A 23,206-nucleotide genomic window follows, 5' to 3' on the forward strand; every position below is an offset into this window, starting at 1 on the left:
TTTTCTTTAATTTCTTTTTTAAAAGCCTTCGTATTTCTTCAAAGCTCAAGAAAAAATTAATCTTTATAAAACTTTCTGGTAACTAGGCATCAGCCTTCCAAGTGTTTAATTCAATCTACATGAAATAGAAATGAGTGATGAAGCTAAGCACTGCTGCTTAGGAACATATCAGAGAAACGCAGCAAAGACCTTTGATTGATTTAAGCTAGGAAAACATATAACAACTCTACTGTTAAGATCACAGGATGCATTTTTAGTTACTGAAACATTAGGAGCATTGTAGTTTAATTGTACACAGCTTTCTGTTTGCATTTAGTCACTTAAAGCTTTACCGAAGGCATCTGGTAGAAAGCCCCATTTTTGCACTTCTGCATATTCCAAGTGAAAATGTATTTTTATGGCTGAAGTAGTTATTTGTTCCACACGCTGTGCATTTTTTACGTTTTGTCATTAGAACACCTAGTTTTCCACAACCTTTTGAAAAGGGATTGTGCAGAATGTTGTGAAAAACTAATTCAGATCACTTTGCACTCAAAATCACCACAGAGACCAAAACCTCACTGGAGGAGCACAAAGGCAGTGCAGCAATAAACTACACCTTACTGAGTTTTAAGGAAGCATTTAGTGGGCTGAGGCAAGTTCTTTCCTTTCCTGGCTTACTTAATACCTAACACTGATGACCTGAAAGAGGACCAAGGAAAATTATTCATTAAACCATAAGGGGAAATGCTGAAAGCACCCAGAGAAGAAATTGAATGTGATGAGCAGTGAAAAAGACTGCAGCTTTAAGCATGAAACTGACTGTCGAGATGGGAATTTTTAAGTGATTCCCACCAGCACATGGCTGAAGTATAATAATCAAGATTGTGATATCTGATCTACACCCACAAGCCAGGCACTATCTCTCTCTTCCTCATTTTCCATCAGTAAATGAGGTACATAGGTCGTTTCTAGCATATCTTCTTCCCTATTTAAAATGTACACTTCTTAAAAAAGGAATTCTACTTTCTCCTGGGAAACTAGCAAAGTAGGGTACAATCTGAGGACACAGGAATTGTCCAAAAGCAATGATAACATCCGTTTTCTGATTTTCCATGCAACAGGACTTCAAATAAGCATTTTCAAAGAACAATGATCACTGCTGTGCACCCTGCAGAGGTGGCCACACTCATAGCACAGTCTCTTCCACTGCTGTCACCTGGGCTGAGGTCTCCAAGGAGGCTCATTCCATCATCATCTCTAGCAGTACCTGTGGATGCAATTTTCTGAGTGATGAGCAGTCGTGACTCATGGAGAAATGCTGCAAATCAGCCGCACAGACAGCAAGACTTTACGTTCAATTTCTCGGGCAGCAGCACTTCAGTGAACCCTTTTGTAAAAAACTTGGGTGCAAGTTTTAGTTTTCCAATTTATTCTGACCTAATCAAAATATGACTGAAAGCCTTGAAGTCGTCCTCCCATTCCTTCCATTTTTACCTTCATGCTTCTCAGTCTTTTTTTTTAATTTCTATTTTTTTGCCAGATATAACATTCAAACAAGCAACGTCTGCCCCCTTTCTGTGTAATTAGTACTATTCTACATTTATTCATCAGAAATAGCAGCACCAAAACACAGCCCAAATAGGTAAGAAGAAAGATGCTTTTGGGAGTGAAATCTATGTAGTTCATTACAATCTTCCTTCATGCGACATTATTCTTCCATGAAATAAAGCCATTAATACTTCTAATGGCTTGCAGTGCTGCTGGGAAGCTTCTCATATATAAGATGTTTCAAATCCCTGCATGAAAAGTGCTTTGTTATTAATACTGTTACAGGCATCTATGTTACTACTAACTGCAAGTGTTTAAAGGCTGTAGAAAGTAAAGATTGATCAGGGAAGAAGCATTTAGGAGGGGAGCTAACAAAATTAAGATCTGTAGGAGACCAGGAAATGATTTCCAGCTTGACGAGCAAGAGCATTTTCCAGTAAGAGCAAAGAGGTTCTAGGAAGAATCTCCAGCAGCAGCCAGGGAAGCTCAACGGCTTGAGTCACTCAAATGAACAACAGATTAGGCACTCGGGCATACAACGAAGGAAGGAAATGATCCTGCACCAGAAGATGACTTAATACACATTTAACCTCTGATTGCCATTGTTTTGCATGTATTTTGAGAAGCTTTGAGTTAAATAAATACATATGCCTTAAAATATACTCCCTGAGGATTACATGCAGTTATGAGAATACTACTTATTATAGATAACCGTGTTTTCTAAGAGGATTTAAAAAAAAAATACCTTAGGAGTCTTTCTCTCATCTCTCCAATATTATCAGGGAGTTTTTTCTGAAAACCCTGTCTAAAGAATACTCAGAAGAAATGTAAGGAATGATGATTATTCAGCATTATCTTTATTTCAACTGCTTCCAGATTTAGTCATTTCTACACTAGCTGAGTAACATTTTGTTTGTACAAGATCAAAAAAAAAAACCCTTTAGCTGTAATCAAATCACTGCATCACATCCTCCCAACAACTAGCACACATATCTCTTCAACTAAAATTTCAAAACTACAACCATTATTTCTGGGGAGCAGGGGAAGAAATCAAGCTGCTTGCCTCAGTTGGGGATCACAAGCGCGGCGTAAGCCTACCACCATCACAAAATGCTGATGTAATTTTAACGAGGTATTGAAACTGCTCGAGTTTGCTGACGTCCTGCTAGCTGCCAGCACTACTGTTTGATGTCACTAGCTTTCAGTCACTGACAAAAGCAGCTGATAATGTGGACAGATTTTAGTCACATCTGTCATTAGCACCGCACTCTCAGATGAACTGTTCCCTACAGCAGGGTTTAAGTAATTGCATTACATCAATGCTAAACAGCTTATCTACAATTGGCTCTGAGTTGGATGAACTCAGTTCACACGTGCCCATACTGTTCTCTGGCCACCTGAATGCAAGATTTATTACCAGCAAGCTGCTTACAGCTATGTCTATGTATGACAGCAGTATTACAAAAGCTTCCTACCACTGTCGTAAAGGTCATTCAATTCAATTGTCTGATTCTAGCATGAAGGGGGGACCTGCAATTCCCTCTTCCCTTTTTATGAAGCTGTCAGACTACGTTGACAGCATCTCTAACAGAGAGCTAGGGCCACAGCTCACCCCATGTAAGATCTCTTTGCACTGCCAATCCAAGTGGATCCGAGCCAGTATCTGCAGCAGCAATGGGTTTTCTGGACATTTTCAAATGCTGATAGGTCTGAGGAGACAAGAAGTATTACAATAAAGACACTGTGCGGGGAAGGAGCAGAGAGAAACACTGAGCTTTGCTGCTGCAATTCCTACAGATGTGAACGCACTTTCTTTCTGCAACATATTTGCCCCAGCTCCTACGTAACAGCTCAGTTTGCTTCAGTCTCCCTGGCCAGGTGACTGCTCTTGCTGTCAGACAAGGAGTTGAGCTAACCAGAATGCCCCACTCTCCTACAGACACATGCTTGTCACACTTTTATGTGGGAAATCCTTGAGAGAGCCTCCCTGGGGTCCAGATCAAAGCAGTACTTTGGTTCCAATTTTCCTAACTGCTCCTTAGGGGCTGTGAGTGAAAAGGAGCTTGCACAGACATCCCTCTGCAGCTGGCAGATTTGTGGGTGAGCTGTCAGATATGTTGTCCAGCTCCCATGAATCCTAGCCTGGGCTTCTCAAGATTTCCATGGTAGCTACAGAATGAGAGTAAAAATACAAGAACAAGTGGCAGATGCATTTACCAGAGCTAAGGTGTCTTACGCTTGTTCACAAAAAGAGGAACATTGGTCCTCAGGAAAATGTCAGTTTGCATGAGGCTGCTGCTAGGCAGGGCGAGGACCTCGTCAAGAAACCCCTGCGCAGACAGCAAGGCCAGCCACATCACGCCCAGCCAGAGCTCCACCTGGGCAAATATCCTTTGCAGAGCATGCTTAGAGTATGGAAAAGGGCAAGCATTCTGTGAGACTTCCCCCAGACGCTCTTCAAGCCTCTCAGCTAACTGTGGTTCAGGGACTTTCTGCGTCAGAGCTGACAACTTCGCATTTAATAGAATGGATGTGGTCTTAAAAGGGCAAAAAGGACAATCCTCTTTTTACAATTAGTTTCACAGTCTGAAGAGTATGAAACGAGCGCTTGAAAGACTGCTAATTCAGGTTTTCATCCATCCATCAACTAAAATTTCTTTTAATACAGACATTAGTTTATAAATAGGGAGGTTCTGTTTGTCCAGATGTCTTCTAAATAACATGCTGCCATGCAAATAACCTAAATTTTCAAAAACTCTCACAGCCATAACCAATTCAAACAGAAAAGCAAGGCATTAGAAACCTTCAGGGTTAGTCACGAAAAGCAAATATTGCAGGCTGAAGGCAGCATTAGCAGAATAGAGAATGTGCTTCATACAGGCATTTATAATAGAGACCATCATTTGCAAAGTATTTGGATAAACAAGGTTAGATGTCCATGTGGAAATGTGGAAGGAACTAAAGGGCAAGATTTAAAATTAGTCATACTTCTCTTGTTTCTCTTGTTGTCTTCTGTTTAATGAAGTATCTAGAGCAATTTCCCAGCTATAGATGAGAAATGTCACTGACATAGTCTCTGAATTCCACACTTTTGCATGTATCCAAGCAGAGCATTTTTTTTAAACTGGAAAAGTTGGGAAAAACAAAATAAAGATATAGGCTAATAAAAGGAAAAAAAAACAACCAACTATTAAATCCCAACAAAGAGCCTACACTCCTTCTCCAGAACCCATCTGTTGATAGGTGTATGATCAAAAATTAAAACCATAAATCTAGTTTTTCTTATTAATACCTGAGCTGACTGAGCCTTCCTATTCTTCAAAAGATCCATGGTAGAGTGTAGTCACAGTTTCCCTCTTTAGAAATTACAGAATGCAAGTCTTTTTGCATCTACAGAAGTAAAGCACCAGAAAAAAATACTGACAAATCTCAGGTGGATTTCTATCCAAAATTATAGAACTTCTTTTTCTATTGCTGAGGACAGGGCTCCTGAATAATCTGAAAGCTATGCAAAACTCTTAGCTAAGGCATCAACATAGCGACAATGGAAGAAACGAAAGCTGCCTATTTCCTCCAAGATGGGAACAGCTGCTCTGCAAACAAATGGTGCTTCACAAGAACAGAACCCTACTGATCCCACAAGCTGCTCCACAGACAGAAGTCTGAGTCATCATTCACATGTTTTATGCTGGCACCGCACTGGGAAGGTACAGGTAGTCATAGCTGATATCTACGTAAGGATATAACAGCTACATAAGCCATCAGAGTATATTCTTCAGTTCGAGGGTGTATATTCTTCTTATTAAAGTGTGCCCGTCTTTTAGTCAGTGTTTGCAAAGGGAGAAAAAGAAAAAACAAAGCCCACTTCATAGAGTGCTAAAACTACTGCCTTACCTTTAAAAACTGTGTCAAACATTTGTTTTTCTCCTATTGTCAGTATAGCCTCCAGCAGAAAGAGTTATTAAGAATTCTTATTAGCATGCGGAGTTGTATTGGCTCATCCAAATTTTCCAAAGATTGTATGACAGACAAACTTAGTTTGCTGTTAACATTCTTACTCCACTAGAAATCTTTATGAGGTTTTTCCTCCTTCCCCTTCCAATCTGTATATTCAATGTCAAGGCATACTTCTGTCTTTTCAAAAGGCCTGCTAGACAACCTGAATCAAATCCTGCTTTGCTCCAGATACAACAAAGAGGAATAAAGAAAATAAAAGTTAATTATTTGCTCCCTCTTTGCTTAATGGAAAAGACATTTTTTTCTTCAGGGAACAAGAAGACTTTAGAGAGACTGAGAATTCATAGGAGGAATTTGAGGGATTTATCAACTACGTACAAACCAGTGGGAAGAAAATGGCCTTAACGTATAGGCTGAGGTCTCAGACATTTGTAGACTGATGACGGAAAAGCAAACAATATGATTCTCTGAAAATAAAATAAAAAAAACCTCAGAAAAAGGGCGTCTCTTAGTGGGAACGCTGATAAAAGCTCACAGAACTGTGGAAGGCTGAATCACCTCACAGGCTGCAATCAAAACACTCTTTGAAGAAGCTTCCTGCAGGAAGGCGGCTAATACAGCATACCCTGCCAGAAGACTGTAGTGCTCTACTGCCTTGCATGGAAAAAACTGCCAAGATCTTATGCTGCAGCAGTTCTGGGCGTTTATATGCTAAATCACGGCTACCAGAAGCTGAAAGTGCTGGCCAAGGAAACAGGAGAGCAGCAAGAGCAGGAGGGAGCTACTGAGCTCTGCAAGTTGAAACATTTAGAAATAGATTAAATGCAAACAAAAATACAGAGCTTTTATACAAAATGATGGGAACAAGTTCGAACCTTGGATCTGACCTCTCATCTGACACACCAACTCATCAGCCCTCTTCCTCGACAGTAAGTGGACTTCCTCCAAAGTCAGAAGTCTGAACCAGCAGATGTGGTTTATCTGAGAATCTTCCTCATTTGCTGTATTCGGAGAGCCTCATTATCAAAAAGTGAAGGAATTAGCCATGCCTGTCCTTCCTTCTACAATGCAGCCATACACAATTAACACTTTCAAAAATGCTGAGTAGCCTTTCCATTTCTTATTTCCATTAGCAGCTGCAAATTAATCATAACTGTGCTCCATTTCATCCTCTTATGTGACCTAGGAGCTGTCTTCAAACAATAGTCTGCATCAGACAATTAGCTTCTTTGTTTTAGAAGGGCACATTTGGGAACTCATAGTTGGATAGAATTCTTCATGACGGTCTGGGTTTTTTCTTTTTTGCTATAACAGCAGTTTATGTATACATTACACAAATATAAAGTCAAAGGAAAATCTGGACTAACATATGTTAAATTTCTAAGCACAACCGAACAAAGGACCACGTACTCAGTGTTCTCCAAGAACACAATTTTTCTCAAACTGTATTAAAAAAAATATAAAACTGGTGCTTTCCAACAGTTTTACAAGGATTAGTTAATTTTCTGAGATCTCAGAAGAGAGTGTCTATGGCATTGCAATGCAGGAAATTATTTGGTGAAAAGCACAAGTATCTACATTTTCTGCAAACAGCTGAGGGAACTGTGAGCAATACAAACAGCTTCCAGTTCACCGCCCCAAATCAAAGCTTTTCCAAAACTTCAGTATCGAATTACGTCCTTGAAAAAGCAAATGCAGCCTCTCTCAGATCAGCTGCTGTTAGTATTTATTGGTTGTATTTTAGCAGGGTTTTGCACAGCAGCACAGAGTGCCGGGATGACCAACCTCCCTAGTCCTATGAACTGCACGACAAAATCTTCTCACAAACGAGCCACAAAAATTTGAGGAAGCCAAGAAAGAGCAACTCTAGGAGCAGTTCATCGGCAGGACAGTGTCACGGCTCTGTCCCTGCTGCTGTCCTCACTGTCCCTTATGAGCTGTGCACACAGCTGCTCGCCACGTCCAATGCACACTGGCAACAGTCTCTGCTAGCTCCCACGCAGGGATTTGAAGCCTCGGAAAGAGCAGAGCCTGGATGTCACTCAGGTACCCAACAGTGGCAACAGAAGCCCTTGACATCCTGCACTGGCCAAAGGCAAAGCTAGGAATAGTAATCAAGCCCCGCAAGCCCAAATCCTATTATAGCACAAGGTCTCCCTTCAGCTGTAGGAAGGGTCACTTTTGTCACGGGTGACTGTAGTTACAGAGGCTGGCTTCTCTCCTCAAAATGTGCCAGAACACAGATACATTTTCTTTTGCTAAATGGAAGTTATCTGATAAATCGTCTCCTCTCAGGGTTTACTTTCAAGTTGGTATTTGAAAATACAGGTGACTTTTTTTAATCCAATTCATCAAGATTCTCCATTCCCCATTTTTAATTCTACCATCCATAAATTTTATATTAGTACTATGTACAGTGCCAAAATGTTGTGGGAAATGTGTATTTTCTCCCCTCAGCTATTTGCTATTTTTGTTTACTTTTAATCTGACAAACCCCATACCATCATCAGGTTATGGATATAAATTTGTTTTGTTACTTGCAATACCTATTTGCCAATCTACAGTCCCCAAAGTCACGATTTACAAGGTTCTTAATGCAACTTACCATTCAATAGCCACCAAAGCAAAGGAATAAAACCTGGACTTTCACTGATGTACTTCAAGCCCTTCAAGTTGATACTCACATTGTAAAGTGACATTAGCATTAGCCTAGAATAGAAAGAAAAGATATGATGTATTTTGATTTCTTTGCACGTTTTGGCATCTTCTGCTATTTATGCCAAGCATGTTCTTATGCAGAAGCCTATTTACCGCTTCTCAGAAGAGAAGGAGGAGGAAGAGCAGGTGTTGATCTCTTCTCTCTGGTGACCAATGATAGGACCCGAGGGAACAGCAGGAAGATGTGCCAGGGGAGGTTTAGGTTGGATATTAGGAAAAGGTTCTTCACCCAGAGGGTGGTAGAGCATAGGAACAGCTCCCCAGGGAAGCAGTCAGCGCCAAGCCTGGCAATATTCCAGAAGCATTTGCACAACACCCTCAGACACAGAGTAAATGGTTGGGGCTGTCCTGTGCAGGGACAGGAGTTGGACTCAACACTCCTTGTAGGTCCCTTCCAATGCAGGACATTCCATGATTCATGATTCTATTATAATAGCTTACATTTTTATTAAAAAAGAGAAGTTTTAAATTATATATGAACATGGTTGTGCAAAACCTTGTCTCTACTGTTAAATCACATACTTCAAACACGGAGAAACATCCCACCACGAGAGTAAGAAAGTCTCATCAAACTCCATACGATTCATCACCTGAAATGTGCAACGTACTAATATGTACTAAAGCACATTTTTATTGGCTGCTTTCAACTGCTACATGAGCAAAGTTGAAGACTCTTAACAATTTAATCACAGGTTATGAATAATTGTGTAAATGTTTATTGACTGCTCAACAATTACAAATGATGAACAAACCTGATATCTGTGAGAAGAAAACCTCAAGTCTTTCACACCACTGCTATTTCAGAAAGGCAGAGACACATGAGAGTCCTAGCACTCATGTAGATGCCTTGGATATATTTATTCATTACACCCTCATGGATTACACTAAATATTGTAGCAGTGCTGCAACAAATGAGATCTTTTTCATGTAATTTTTTAATGTATACACTGTTATAAGTAAAACACAGGATTGCTAGATCTAGGAGAGGAAAAAGAACTCCTCTTTTTATCAGTTTACAGTGTTTGAAACCACTGTGTGTGGGATTAGGCTCACAGTTTCTCGTGATATGTCACACAATAAAGAAAAACATCTTTGAAAATAAAATCCATAGGAATTGTAAACCCTCAAAACTGAACAAAGGACAAATGTATCCTTGAAAACAATGAGCCAAATTTTTTCTTCAACTGATCAAATTTTAGGTTGATGATGTCCTACCATGTAACACCATGGTGAAGCTTTGAGAAAAACGCATTGCATTTCCAGAATAATGTACAGACTTTTTCATCCGTGAGGCGCAGTCTTAAAAATGTGTCCATATATATGTATGTAAGTCTGTGTGCATAAACATTACTTAAGATGACTCCAGAGTTTGTCCACAGTTAACTTAGAAATCCCACTACAATTTATGCTAACTATCATATCCTTATCTCACAGTTGTCATATTTTGTACTGCCTTATGTTCCTTATGGCAGAGAGAAAAGGGAGTTCTTCTGATACATCTGCTTATGAAAATGCTGATTATTTAAGATTAACAAGCAGCTAAAAACCTTACATGCAGAGAACAATCTGAAAACAAAATAACCCCAAACCTTTATTTGCTGGGCTGGCAGAGTGTAACATCCCTCAAAGGGACAGGAAAAGAGATCTAGCGTTAGTAATGGGTTTTAAGACCTCAATGGTGACAAGACATAAGGGAGCTGAGACAAAAAGGATACCTGAGCACAGACGTGAAAGACGAGCGTCAGGGAAACATTTTGCACTAAAACATTTGAGCAAATTAGGATCCCTCACTCCATGACAAGGATATGAAGAAATCTCTTTTCTGGCATTTGCTCTAATGTCATAATACACCTTTTTTATCAAATGCAAAGTTCAAAGTAAGAAAAAAATTAGTGCTTTCTGATGTTCCACAGAACAATCAGAGCACTGAATTCAGGCCACTGTAGCATTCACCTATCAAACATCTTCTGCAACCTCTTTTTTTAAGCTTCGCTTGATTTGTTAGCCTAAGAGGCTGGCGCCTGTCAAATCCCTTGCCATTTCACAGGATTGTGTTACACTTACTTTATCAGTATTACTGCATGGCAACCAAGTTTATATCACCATGTGTAATTCTTCTGCAGAGCAGGAAGCTTTTAAAATATACCTAAAAAACCACCCAAACTATCAATTCAAAAGGACGGCCCTCAAATCCAGTTACACAGTCCAATTACATTAATACAATTCAAAATAATCAAAAATAATTTATCTGGACTCAGAGACAATTTTTGCTTGAAATTTAGAGTATGTTCGTGTGTGCATTTAGAAACACTTTCCTCTCTCTCGTCCTCTCAAAAAAAGTCCTCTTTCTTATTTCTGTAAAGATTTTGAAACAGCGTAGGTGCTCTTTTCAAATTTTTTTTCTTTTTGTTATATACATGAAGGTATAAAAATTACCTTTTCTTTCTTAAGGTGAGATTTTCATACAAATCTTCTAGTGTGGGTTTTACAAAAAAAAAGCCCCACTGTTGCAAGAGTTAACTACCCTGTTTTGAGTGCTGATCTTCAGGCCCAACGTTTGGGAAGGACAGTAGATGACTGACATCGAAGTATCTAACCACTGCCTAGAGCACAGGCTATTCAGCTTCCCCAGCTACCGAACGGGAAAGGCAAACATATTCAGAGGGCAACTTGTTCCCTCTAACCCAGCGATCGCGTGACAGCACCACCTCCTTCCACTGACTGTGGGAAGAAGCCCAGACAGTTAGCAGACACTTGACATCTAGCTTTGTGATAGCTGAGTTTAGGCAAGATAAAACCTATCCAAAGTTAAGACTGAGTCTGATTTCGTGCCTATCACATACAACCTGCCTAAATGTATGCACAGACACAGTCACATTACCGTGGCTGACAGAGCTGCTGTGGGTCAGCTGGGCTGTGACAGCTGGCTTGGGTATGAATTCTTAGTGTGTGTGTGTCCCACTTACAAGAAAAAAACCCACCACACTGCCTTAGGTCATCTTCATGAATAAATTAACCAGGTGGACACAGCAAGTGCTCACAGCTTAGCTGATGAGCAAGTACTTGTCAAGCCACAGTAATTTGCTCAGTCGAGGCCATATAGACTCAGCTTGTATCAGATCTGAGAAAAAGACAAAGGCAATAGTTTATTTAAACTCTCCAGCATGTGAATGGTGTAACATAGCCTTTTCTTTAGAAGGCTGTATCAAAAGGTCCCTTTATAGGCATTACCTTACACAAACATGTGCACGGTGCTTCTGGCTATTAAGTAGAATGAACTAATTTATTTTTGGTCTTAGCAGATACATAACTCACTTTCTTCACTAAGCAGATTCAGCATTTGACAGTCTTCAGATTGGAAGGGAATAAATATGAGTCTGTATTTCCGACATCCTCTCTGTTTTAAAACTTGACCTCACATGTCCCTTGACATCAACTCACAGGCTCCTCATAAGGTAGAAGGGTGCAGCCCTGCTCATCTCTACCTTACTGTGGTGCCTAGAGACACAAAACCTGGATGAACCTTGTGGCCAAGCCTGGCAGATCCACAAGGAGTGTTACAGTGAAAAGAGTTTCCAAAAATTATGTTTCCCCTCCAGGAAAGGAAAGAACGGAAGAGTGGGAAAACCACCACCGTCACTATGATCTACACTGCAAGATAATGCATTTCATTTCAAAGGACAAAAAAAGGTCATCATACACTTTAAATTTGGTACAGAGTCCCGGCTTCATGTCTCCCAAGAGATGCATCATTGTGTCCAGTAATTCACGACTTGAGCTCACCAAGAACTCACGGCCACACGCCAGCGCAGCCACATCTGTGAGAGAACACAAAACACCATAAAAATCATGTTTCAAACAAAAGTTTACGCTAATTAGCAGGACCACTAAAAACATATGTCAGCTGTGAAGAATGAACTATGGCGTATATATAAAAGTAGCAAACTATACTAACCTACATAGCAAATACTGAAGCAGCAAATTATACTGGTCAAACTCCTTAATAATTCTACTTTGGTAACTAAAATATATATTCAGAGCGGCCAGCATCCTAGCAGTAACATAGTGAATTATGAAACAAAAGGTTGGATTCATCCACAAATAATGTGTGACTCAAGCAAAGCTGACCATTATAGATCCCACTTAGAAAGAAAAGAGATTGTAGATTGGTTTACAATCACTCAATCCAATATACTTGCCAAATTACACAACCAAAATTCTCAAAGACATCTCCTCAAAAGCTCTTTGCCTACCTCTGTGCAAGCTCTGCATTTTCTGTGCACAAACCAAAAGGCAAAAATATTCCCAAAGAATACTGCTCCAAAGCAGACTTTCCTTTAGCATTTTCCCTTCTGCCTGCCCCACACCTCAGTGCACCTTTATGCACAAGAGGTATCTTCCAGCAACCCAGGCTTCTTCCCACTGTGCCAAGCCTCCTCCAAACACGTGAAGCACGGTGTATGTACTGCAACCAGTAACAGAACCTGGTTCCCCGGCCTGCCATTCAGCACAAGTCTGAGGATGTTTTGCACGACACAGGTCCTCCACTTTCATGCAGCCTGAGGTTTTTTCTCCTATGCACATATATCCCGGCATCTTTTTTAACCTCAGAATAAGCAGAGGTACTACAGACACATGATTAAAGACTGTTATTGCAGTGTTTATGCTGTGTTCAGGCTGCACTGAGAACTTCTGTTCTGATGCTTTCTAACTTCTGAATACTTGGTACTTCACCACCACTTCATCAGTGTTCTTTTAATACCACTTTCTAATGCAATACTATTTCACAGCATAATTAGGAGGATTAAGCTAGTACTTTCCACATCATTCATCTGACTGTATCCTTCATCACATCCGAGTTTCAGCAACCACCTTTCCCAAAGTACAAAGAGAGACAAATCTTGGTAATATCAAATTCACTGGCAAAATTTATATTAGCTTTAATATCCTGATGCCTCCTCAGGTAGAACATCAATACCCACTCCCCAGCCTTTAAACATTTTCTTTGTTCGGACTTTACTTTTGCAATGCTTTAGGGGTGGTTTTTTGGAGTTTTTTTGGGTTTTTTTTAATGAAGCAACTGGAGAGAACTGGTTTCCACCTTGGTACAGCAGCATAATGCATCACACATTGGTTTTTTTATTACAATCTTTAATGGCACCACAACACTTAAAATTCCACATTCCAAAAAAAAAAGTTGATGCAATATTAATTTATTTGTATAAACAGTCAGTGTTTTATCTATCTTGAATCAAGTCATTAGTGTCACTTGGAGAGCTGCACAGCCACAAAAGTGCAAGTCATGTATCAGCCCCATTTCTCACAGCCTTCCAAGCCAAGGGCAGCCATGTTAAGGTAGATTGCAGCTTTCTACTTGTTTTCTGACCCCAAAAGGGAACACTTAGTATGGAAATCAGGTTTATTACCTTTCACTTCTCTTAGCACAATTGACTCAGGACAGTGAAGGTGGGTTCCATCTGCCAGCAACAAAAATTCTTAGTAGTTTCAAAATGCTGAGCACATACCTTAAAGTGGGGCTGATCTACTCCTATCACCTCCAATTCATACATCTTGAAGATGTTAGCGTTACCGGCGATTCAGAAAGTATAATAAATTGCTTGACATTTACAAACTAAGGTGAGCATACAAGACTAGGAGAATGGTCCTTAGTTTACTCTAGACTGAACAGACGTGTTAGTGAAATTCAGAACTCGATGCCTCTTCCCCGCCTAATCCTTAATGGTGTCGCAGAGAACACAACACCTCACAGAAGTGTCAGTGACAGTATCCACTCGAACATTAAAGGACTAGGAAGTCACCCAAGATATGCAGACTGACTAAATTCCTAACTCTGAAAAGCTGAATTACTGCAGCACAAATAAGGCAATACAGAAATCCCCAGCACACATGGAATGCTGTTCTGAGAGATAACATTAACTTACTTGTTACAATCCCTGCCAAAGCTAATACAAACTGATTTTCATCAGAATCCAAATCCTGCTGTTTCATGTCTTCACTTAATGACTTCACAAAGCTCTCCATGGTCTGTGCAGTGATTGTGAAAAACTTCACTGCTTTACTCTGCAAGCGCGGAGGAGAAAAGAAGATTATACACTCTACAGCAACTACGATTATTAGATGCTACAGTAAAACCAGACAATCTCCAAAATTACTTCAAGAAACAACTGAAAATAGCAGGTATGCACTAAGTATCATGTTTCACCCTCTAATATTTGAAAACATCACATGAAAGAAAATGGTAAACTACTCAATGCTACATTTATTAATAAAACTAAAATACTGTGTACTTACCTCCTAGATCCACAATAATATATAAGGAACAGCAGAATTAAAGCTTATTTTCAAAAGTGAAGATATTATCTCCTTGCTTTGTAATAGTTCCACAAGGTGTTTCATATTTACCTGGGCTACTACCGGAGCTTTTGTCAAAACCCTATCCAGCACAAGACTGGAGAGCAGCCTGACATCGTGACAAGAATTTCCTAAGAAAACCAATATAACACCCAGAAAAAAAAAGCAGAATTCAATTGGATACTAACAGGATAGGAGAACAACAGGCTAGGTAGAAGTTCTTTAGAAACATAAACAAGTCTCTCATGGGTTACAGGCTGAATTTAAGTCAGCAATGTCACACGAGCAAGACAATCATCACGCCGAGGTGTACAAACAAGAGTACAGTCAGCAATTATATTGCATGGCCTTCTCCCCTCAGCTGGAATCCTGCTCCATTTGAGTCTCTGCCGAAGAACCAGCCACCTGGTACAAAGCTCAGGGCATGTCAAAGAGCCTGGACAGAGATGCAGACTGAGTCCACAAAGAAGGATGAAGAGAATTGTTTCTGTTCATTTTAAGGCTGATCTGTAAAACACTGATGTAACCATTACCCACAAAGGATGCTAGTTTTCATTAAAAAAAAAATAATAGTGTAGCAGAGAGTCCATAATGCCAGTTTTCCTGGTATTTTCAACAATTTTAATAATTATTTCATGAAACAGCTTAAACTTTCAGTCATTTCTGGCAGCAAGCCAATGGGACAGCCCAAGAAATGCCTGAACTTTTACTCATTTTTGCAAAGTGACTGAAAATTTTAATATTTTGTCGAAACTATTGCTTTCACGATACGTGCAAAACTACTGGTAACATTTATTTTTTCCTCCACTGCTGCACATTCAGCACAAAGATGTACAGTTCCTGTGGGATGATTCCAGCAAAGGGATGTAAAAAGCAGGGTCAGCCAATATTCAGTATCTTCGCATGTGATACTGTGGTCCCAGAATAACCAGAATGAAGGGATCATGGGGAAAGAGAATGGAAAAACGTGCATTTCTGCATCTGCTGGATGTACTTCCTAAGCTTCTATGGACACCTCACCTCAAACATGGCAATTTTACCATAAGCAGCGACTATAGTTCAAGCAGCAGAGGATGCAAGATAAAATGAAGACAGCCTGCTATAGCAGACTAGTAAGGATATTACAAATATATCTATTCACAGAGGAACATAACAGTATTAAGCAAACCGAGTAGCTGGTAGGTTGCAAAGAAAACAGGCAAAATCTTCTATTTGCCAGTCCCCTGAGATGCCATGAGCGTCCTCTCTGCTGAACCTTCTTTTCAAATAGCCATTTACAAACAGCAAGGTATGAGAAGCTGGAGTAGAGTTTATAAATAGCAAACATTACGTACTCTGGACAGTCTCTTATTAGCTTGACAGTATTTTCATGGGACTGAAGAATGTCTCACCCAGACACCGAGATAGGAACCCTTCTGAGAGCAGCCATTAAGCTGCTTGAGCTCAGGGGATGTGATGAACCCTTTGCAGTCCAAGTATCTCCTTCGTGAAAACATCAGTTAACATACAAAACTGCTGTGATAAAAGATAAAGCCTTTGTCATCAGAACAGATAACTGAAGTACCATTCCACCTTGTAGGATCCAAAGTTTCTCAAGTTGAAGCAAGCCTTGATGTTGTTCTGAAATCAAACCCTCAGTTCACATTTCAATGTGAGAGCCCTGCCATGCAGATATCTGGTTGAAGCTTTTTTGAAAGACATCTAAAACAATCTCATGGGAAGGCATTTAGCTCTTTTTTGGCACACGCAGGTGGACATCCTTGAAAACTCTCTCTTGTGCTGCTTCTCTGGATGTTTCTTCAAGTTCGCTCTAGAAACATTATTCATTGGTAGAAACTCTCTCCCACTGCCTTGAAAGCTACTTGTGTTACATTTGAAATTTGCTGCTCTAGTTTTAGCTTTCCCAGCCCATATGGAGATGAACGGCATATTGGCTCCAAACATCAAATCAGTCAATCTGATCTGATTGCCCAGGGAAGGCGTGGCTCCTCCATCCCTGGAGGTATTTCAGGCCAGGTTGGATGGGGCCTTGGGCAGCCTGGTCTGGTGGGAGGTGTCCCTGCCCATGGCAGGAGGGTTGGAACTGGATGATGTTTAAGGTCCCTTCCAACCCAAACCCTTCTATGATTCTATGAATCTCTATTATAGAACTGTATGAAAGATCTATTTCCATATCTGCAAAGACTGAAAAAAGCTTGAGCATTGTTCCCCAAGGTATGAAATTATTTTGACTTGATGCTACCCTCCCCACACACTTACACATAAGCAACAGTTTTAGAACATTCCTGATGTTCCTGTACATTTCTGTACTTCACAGCATCTTCTCAGGGGAGGCTGGAAAATGCTACAAGCTGCATAACTTGTCCAAAAATAAACTAAACCAAAAACTTTGTAAGACAGATCTCCATCGTCTTTTAATAGCCTGACTCATTGCCAGTTGTAAACTGTGGTTGCTGCAAAGCCATACGATCAGTTTATGCTCTTTCTAGTAGTTTTGTTGCAAACTCAGGCACATTTCTTATCGTGTTATGCGCACTATCACAAGAAAATGATACCCAAAAATGTTGATATGATCTTCCCTGGAAGTATAGCAGTTCAATGGGCTCTAATATTTGCTAGAAATCATAGAACTGCCAGATTGGAAAAGGCCTCTTGGATCATCGAGTCCAACCACTCCTATCTGCCATTAAACCATGTCCCTGAGCACCTCGTCTACTCGTCTTTTAAATACCTCCAGAGATGGTGACTCAACCATCTCCCTGGGCAGCCTCTGCCAGTGCCCAGTGACCCTTTCTGTGAAAATCTTTTTCCTAATATCCAGTCTGAACCTCCCCTGACAGCCTGAGGCCATTCCCCCTTGTCCTGTCCCCTGTCACTTGGGAGAAGAGGCCACCTCCTTCCACTCTATAACCTCCTTTCAGGTAGTTGTAGAGAGCAATGAGGTATCCCCTCAGCCTCCTCTTCTCCAGGATAAACAACCCCAGTTCCCTCAGCTGCTCCCCATAAGACTTGTTCTCCAGCCCCTTCACCAGCTTCGTTGCTCTTCTCTGGACTCACTCCAGAGCCTCAATATCCTTCTTGTAGCAAGGGGCCCAGAACTGAACAGTCTTCAAGGTGCAAATCACTAGAGTAGAAATATTTTGCATTTCAAGCAAATCTGGAAAGTATATCTGGAAGTATTGCATCTTCACAGTTGGGTTTTTTACCCTTTTACAAATCAGCAGGTAACAGTTTTGGTTTTACCTGATTATACTTAATTTAGATAGTGAAGTCTGCTTTCAACAAGGTTCCTCTAAAGTTACTCTCATCCTGCTGGAATACAGTCATTTTCATCACCGCTAGCATTAGGTTTGTGGGAAACATACCCTTTAAATACCATTTTACATCTCAAATAGCAATAGCCAGTCACTAAATATTGTTGACTCTTACGGCTATAAACTGTTCTGAAAATACAGAAAGCAATTTTATACTGGTTTTGTTGCTATGTAGTGACTCTGTAGTACCCACCTGCCTTTTTTGTTATTTAAATGTTTCATACAGTGTTTTTCCAGACTTTTTTTCCTTAGTAACTGCTGCTGCTTGGACCTTGATCATCAGAAATTATCCAGTATAAAGTTATAATTAGAATCATAGAATAGTTTGGGTTGGAAGGGACCTTAAATATCATCCAGTTCCAAACCCCCTGCCATGGGCAGGGACACCTCCCACCAGACCAGGCTGCTCAAGGCCCCATCCAACCTGGCCTCGAACACTTCCAGGGATGGGGCAGCCACTGCTTCCCTGGGCAACCTGTGCCAGTGCCTCACCACTGTTATGGTGAAGAAATTCTTCCTTACGTCCAGTCTAAATCTGCCCCTCTCCAGTTTATACTCATTGCCCCTCGTCCTATCACCATAAGCCTTTGTAAATAGTCCATCCCCAGCTTTCTTGTAGCCCTTTCAGGTACTGTAAGGTCACTATAAGGTCTCCTCTGAGCCTTCTCTTCTCCAGCCTGAACACCCCCATCTCTCTCAGCCTGTCCTCGTATGGGAGGTGCTCCAGCCCTCTGATCATCTCTGTAGCCCTCTCCCAGACACATTCCAAAAGATGTTCCTTCTGTACTTTATATTTTTCTATTTTGGTTGTTTTGGGGGTTTTTTTGCAATTCTATTTTGGTGCACCCAAACTGGAAAACCTCTTAGATAAACAAACTGGTTTACCACTTACTATAATGAACTAAGCCTATTCATTCAGCTGTTCATCATGCTGCTGAAAAATCAAGCCAGAAGAAACTGTGGCATCAATTCACTCAGTTTAAATGCAATAATTTCTTCCCATGTTGGCTGTGACAAGACAGAACATCATATTTTTAACAGGCCAGTTACTCTGATCCATCCTAATTCCATCAACTGCCCTTGGCAGTGAAACTATGTCAGCTGTAATATTACTATTGTCATTAACTCTTGTTGCTTTGTTTGTTTGTTTTTCAAGTAAGCTACATGCCCAAGTTTAACACAGAAGATTTAATAAGATTCATTAGACACGAAGCGGCTAGGATCTCTAAATTCCCAAGACTCATGCAAATATTAAGGCAGCACAAAGATTAAAAGAAGTTGAGAATTGATGGATGTGTCTTTCTTCCATGGATATAGTTCTTCTATAGGCATGAGAACTGCTGCATGTACCAAGAATTATTTTCTTCTTCTGTGAGCTTGCAAAGATATTTAAATTGTGCTAGCTGTACCCTTGCTTCCAGTTTAACTGTGTGTGGTGGAAAACGAGATAATCCTTGTTTGATAACATAAGACTTAATCCCTGCATTTATTGCCAGCCTGCTTCATAACACTATGTATTTTCAACACTTCTTAAACAACAATGGACAGTTCACAAAGAATATAAAATTCAGAAAATATTTTGGCATTCATTAGTTTCTGAAATATATTCCTATATTGAAGTGTGTTAAAAGGTCCTTAGTTTAAAGCAAAGTCCTTATTTTAAAGGCCTATCAGCATTACCACCAATAAGCATTCACCCACCATACTTACTCCTCCTAGAATGGTTTTAACAGCTTCCTCATTGCTAGACACACCCCACAACAACGTGCACACCGCTGCACCCATTTCTGTGCAATACTCTGCTTGCTGGAGGAGCTGCTGCTTGGCTTCATTCAGCTGCTGGCGGAGGTCTAGTTTCTCCTGAAATAGTGCAAGGAAATTTTGGTTGCACTTCACGTCAGCCAAATCACGTTTCTAAGCTGAGGGACAGAACAAGAAACAACATCATGGCCATATACAGAACAAAGATGGGGGTGGCAAGTCCCCATCCCTTCTCTCCTGAGCTGTATCTAAGTAGTAAGCATGTCATGGAGGCTGACAGTAACCAGAAGCCTGTCCACAAGGTCAAACCAAGTGACCTGACGAGACTGAGTGGCACCTAGAGAAGGCTGATAGGAGACTCTACTCCTCCCAAGCAAATAGCTACATGTCTTTTTGAGAGAGAAGGGATTTCAGCATCAGAGATCAGCTTTTCCAGACACCTTACTAAAGATACTGGAAACAGCTTTCAGGAAGGGAGGGTTGCTTTGTTTTTCAAAATAGAGATCTGCCTTAGCCAACACAGTAGAGTTGCTGGATATCTACTTTTTTCTATTGGCATATTCCCAATTAGCAGTGGTAAAGCACAGCTGAAAAACACACCTAAGGTCTGAAGTTTGGGGGACCTTTCATATCCAGAAAGCCCAGGCACCACCATGCATCCATCACCTAAGTGAGCTGCTCAGTAGTCCTCACCACAAGGCACAGAGTTAGAACAGTGCAATCCAACACAGCCAGCACACAATTTCCATTTGGTAGCACATTTTTTCCAATCATATGTTGGCCAGAAGAATACCATGAGATTAGGCGTGATTCTAGGTCCCACTGGCCTCCTACCAACTGCCACAGGGATACAAAGCTGCTGTACTTCCCAGCTTAGAGCTGTAGCAGACAGTGAGATGAAAGCAGGGGTACTGAACAGCCTGTGGTCTCTCAGGGTGAGAAGGGCTCCCCACTCTGAGCAGGGTGGTATTAGACAGTGCTGCAGGGAAAGATAAAGGCCAATCAAGAAAAATAATGCTTACTCAATTATTAAAAGAGAGAGAGAGGCAGGGCAGGTAGAGAGAATCACAGACCACTCTATGTCAAAAGGACAGAAGGATCTTGCTCTGCCTACTTTGTGGGCATGGGATTTTCAAATTCCCTGGAGAAAGCATGCTCCTCGGCCCAATTTCCCTTGTGTGTTTTAGCAACCAGGATGAAGTCTGGGGAAAGGAGAAGGAGTCTTTCCCATGTCAGTTTTGAAAGGAAATAAACAGAACAGAACTTTCAACCACTTAGTCCCATCGAGACTTTAAAATTAGTATCTTTGTCATTTTAGGGGTTTACCTTAATGCTTTGTATTGAGGGTTTGGAAGGAATAGGAACATAAACTCATCTGCAAATCAAACAGTACAAAGCTGCCTGTACTCTGTCATCAGTTACCTATCCAGCCTCCTGTATCACACCTGACAGCCTGACTGGCACTGCTTTGTCATGCTGCTAATGGAACACGCAGGCTAGGATTTGTAAAGTTCAAATTAAATTTGTTAAGCAGATTTCTGCTCTAGAGCCTCCTTCACCTTATAGTTTAATATATGCAAAAGACTGATACTTGCTGCTGATTTTCTAGGCACAGAAGTCCCAGGAAAAGTCTCTTATTTCTTAATGCTTTGACCATTTTTAAGCATGTTAGCCAAATTATGTTTTACATAACTCACTACCAGACCTATCAGCTTTTCTGCCACCATGTGCATCAGGCATCCTCCTGTCTAATCTCTACATTGTCCCTGACTTTTTTCTGTACTGCTCTAGTCTTAGGAAAACATACTTTAAACACATTTTATTTGCATTTTGCATTTGTATCCCAATACTGACTAGCAAGACACAAAACTGTAATACCAAAGCTAGATCCCCCAAGAAGGATGCAAATGTTAGAGTTTTTAATAGATCAAAAGCAACATCAGAACAAAGGTATGAAGCAAGGAAAACAAAATAGTACATTCAAGAGCCAGGAAAATAAACTGAGCCTACAAAAGCAAATAATGTAGCTGGAAGCAAGGCTCCTGAGAGTTCACGTCACAAGGCAACCACTGCGCTATGCAACACCACCATCTTCAGGAGAGGATCAAGGCACAAGAATACAGCAGTGCTTAAGTACATAACTCGGCAAAGACAAAGAAGACACTAGCCAAGAATAACATGTACATGTACACTTCAAGTTCTGCTCAAGTTCAGAAAGCACAGCGATTCGCTAATCAGTGATACAGCACTGCACAGAAATTATGGAATGCAAGATGTTGATTTATGATCCCCTAAGAAAAGGGCACCGTTCAACTAGAAAATGCATTTATTCTGTGTTTGTTTCAGTGAATCATTTCCTCTTCCTTCAGATGTTAAGTATGTAGAAAATAATTCAGAAACTACATGCAAGGATGCCCACAGAACAGCAACCAAATGAAAAGCACCATGCAAAGTGATCAACAGGAACAAAAATCACACATACTCCATCTTGTTTCATCCCAAAGACCTAAAGGATTTCACAATGTACGTAGGCACAATCCACTCAGACAAACACAACTCCATGGCAAGTAAGAGGAGCCACTTAGACAACCAGTGTACGCTGCACTACAGCAAAGACACAGAGAGAAGAGCTCTGATCAGGAACACCAAGACAACAACCACTCTTAGTAAGCTATCCAAGCTTTAGCTAAAACTGTCAACCAAAAGGCATCACAAACCTAAACCACCTGCCATTTATTTTCCACTATTAACATGAATAAAGAGTATGACCTTGTTCATTAATATCTAAAGCAGTACCATCAAATCTCTGAGATTTCACCCTGGATGCTTATACAAGTAAAGACCTGGGTGCAGAGCAAAGCTAACCGAGTGTCTACTGCCAAACTGCAATAGCTACTCCAGAAAATACTTATTTAGAAGTAAGGAATATCCAGGTAGACAACTTTATGGTTGGACTTGACGATCGTAGGGGTCTTTTCCAACCTTTATGATTCTATGCACTATTCCATCATACTTTACATTCATACCCAACTTCATTCCAGAATGACTTGTTCACACAGATGTGCCCTAAAACTGCAGAACAGAACTCTTCATTTGTTCCTTTTCAAAAATGAAATCATCATTTCTAGAGATTCATCTGTCTTTGCACAACCCCAAGGCTGGCAGATACTAACTCTAGAACCCTGACAAAGCTTCTGCTGGCTACTGAAGATAGTGCTTAGGTCCAAGGAAATGAACTTCTGCAGCAAATAATAACAAATGATTCTCACACCTCTCAGAAATTAAGCCCCTAGAGCACGTGATCCTGTTTGAACCTCAACAGCTTCACAGAAGACCCACAGTTTCAGAAGTCACAGTCTTTGCTATTCATTCATGGTTAAGAATCTCCCCTCTCATAATTGCTAAGTACAATATTGACAGAGCAAAAGGAGCCCTGTAATCGTTCTTTGACTCACAGCTGTGTCTGGCAACTGGATCAACAGGTGGTTGAGAAGGACTATTACAACTAAACAAAGGCACACAGCTTACAGTAAGCTAAAAGAAAAGCTGGTTTA

General features: G+C 40.5%; 1 protein-coding gene across 7 annotated transcripts in view; it reads right to left on the reverse strand.

Moving 5' to 3' along the window:
* Nucleotides 1–23,206, reverse strand: part of HSF2BP (heat shock transcription factor 2 binding protein) — a 49,871-nt gene that overhangs the window by 17,806 nt on the left and 8,859 nt on the right. For 6 of the 7 annotated variants that reach the window (XM_069872475.1, XM_069872427.1, XM_069872436.1 and 3 more), the window contains 4 exons: nucleotides 19,602–19,751; nucleotides 14,148–14,286; nucleotides 11,906–12,023; nucleotides 8,093–8,196 (listed from right to left, as the gene is read on the reverse strand). In XM_069872475.1, coding sequence (XP_069728576.1) covers nucleotides 8,093–8,196; nucleotides 11,906–12,023; nucleotides 14,148–14,286; nucleotides 19,602–19,751 — 511 coding nt within the window. Of the gene's footprint in view, nucleotides 1–4,518; nucleotides 4,655–8,092; nucleotides 8,197–11,905; nucleotides 12,024–14,147; nucleotides 14,287–19,601; nucleotides 19,752–23,206 lie in introns of all 7 variants that reach the window. The other variant, XR_011338774.1, reaches the window with a different exon arrangement.

This window comes from Phaenicophaeus curvirostris, chromosome 1 (genome assembly GCF_032191515.1).
Source record: "Phaenicophaeus curvirostris isolate KB17595 chromosome 1, BPBGC_Pcur_1.0, whole genome shotgun sequence".
Classification (NCBI taxonomy): Eukaryota; Metazoa; Chordata; class Aves; order Cuculiformes; family Cuculidae; genus Phaenicophaeus; species Phaenicophaeus curvirostris.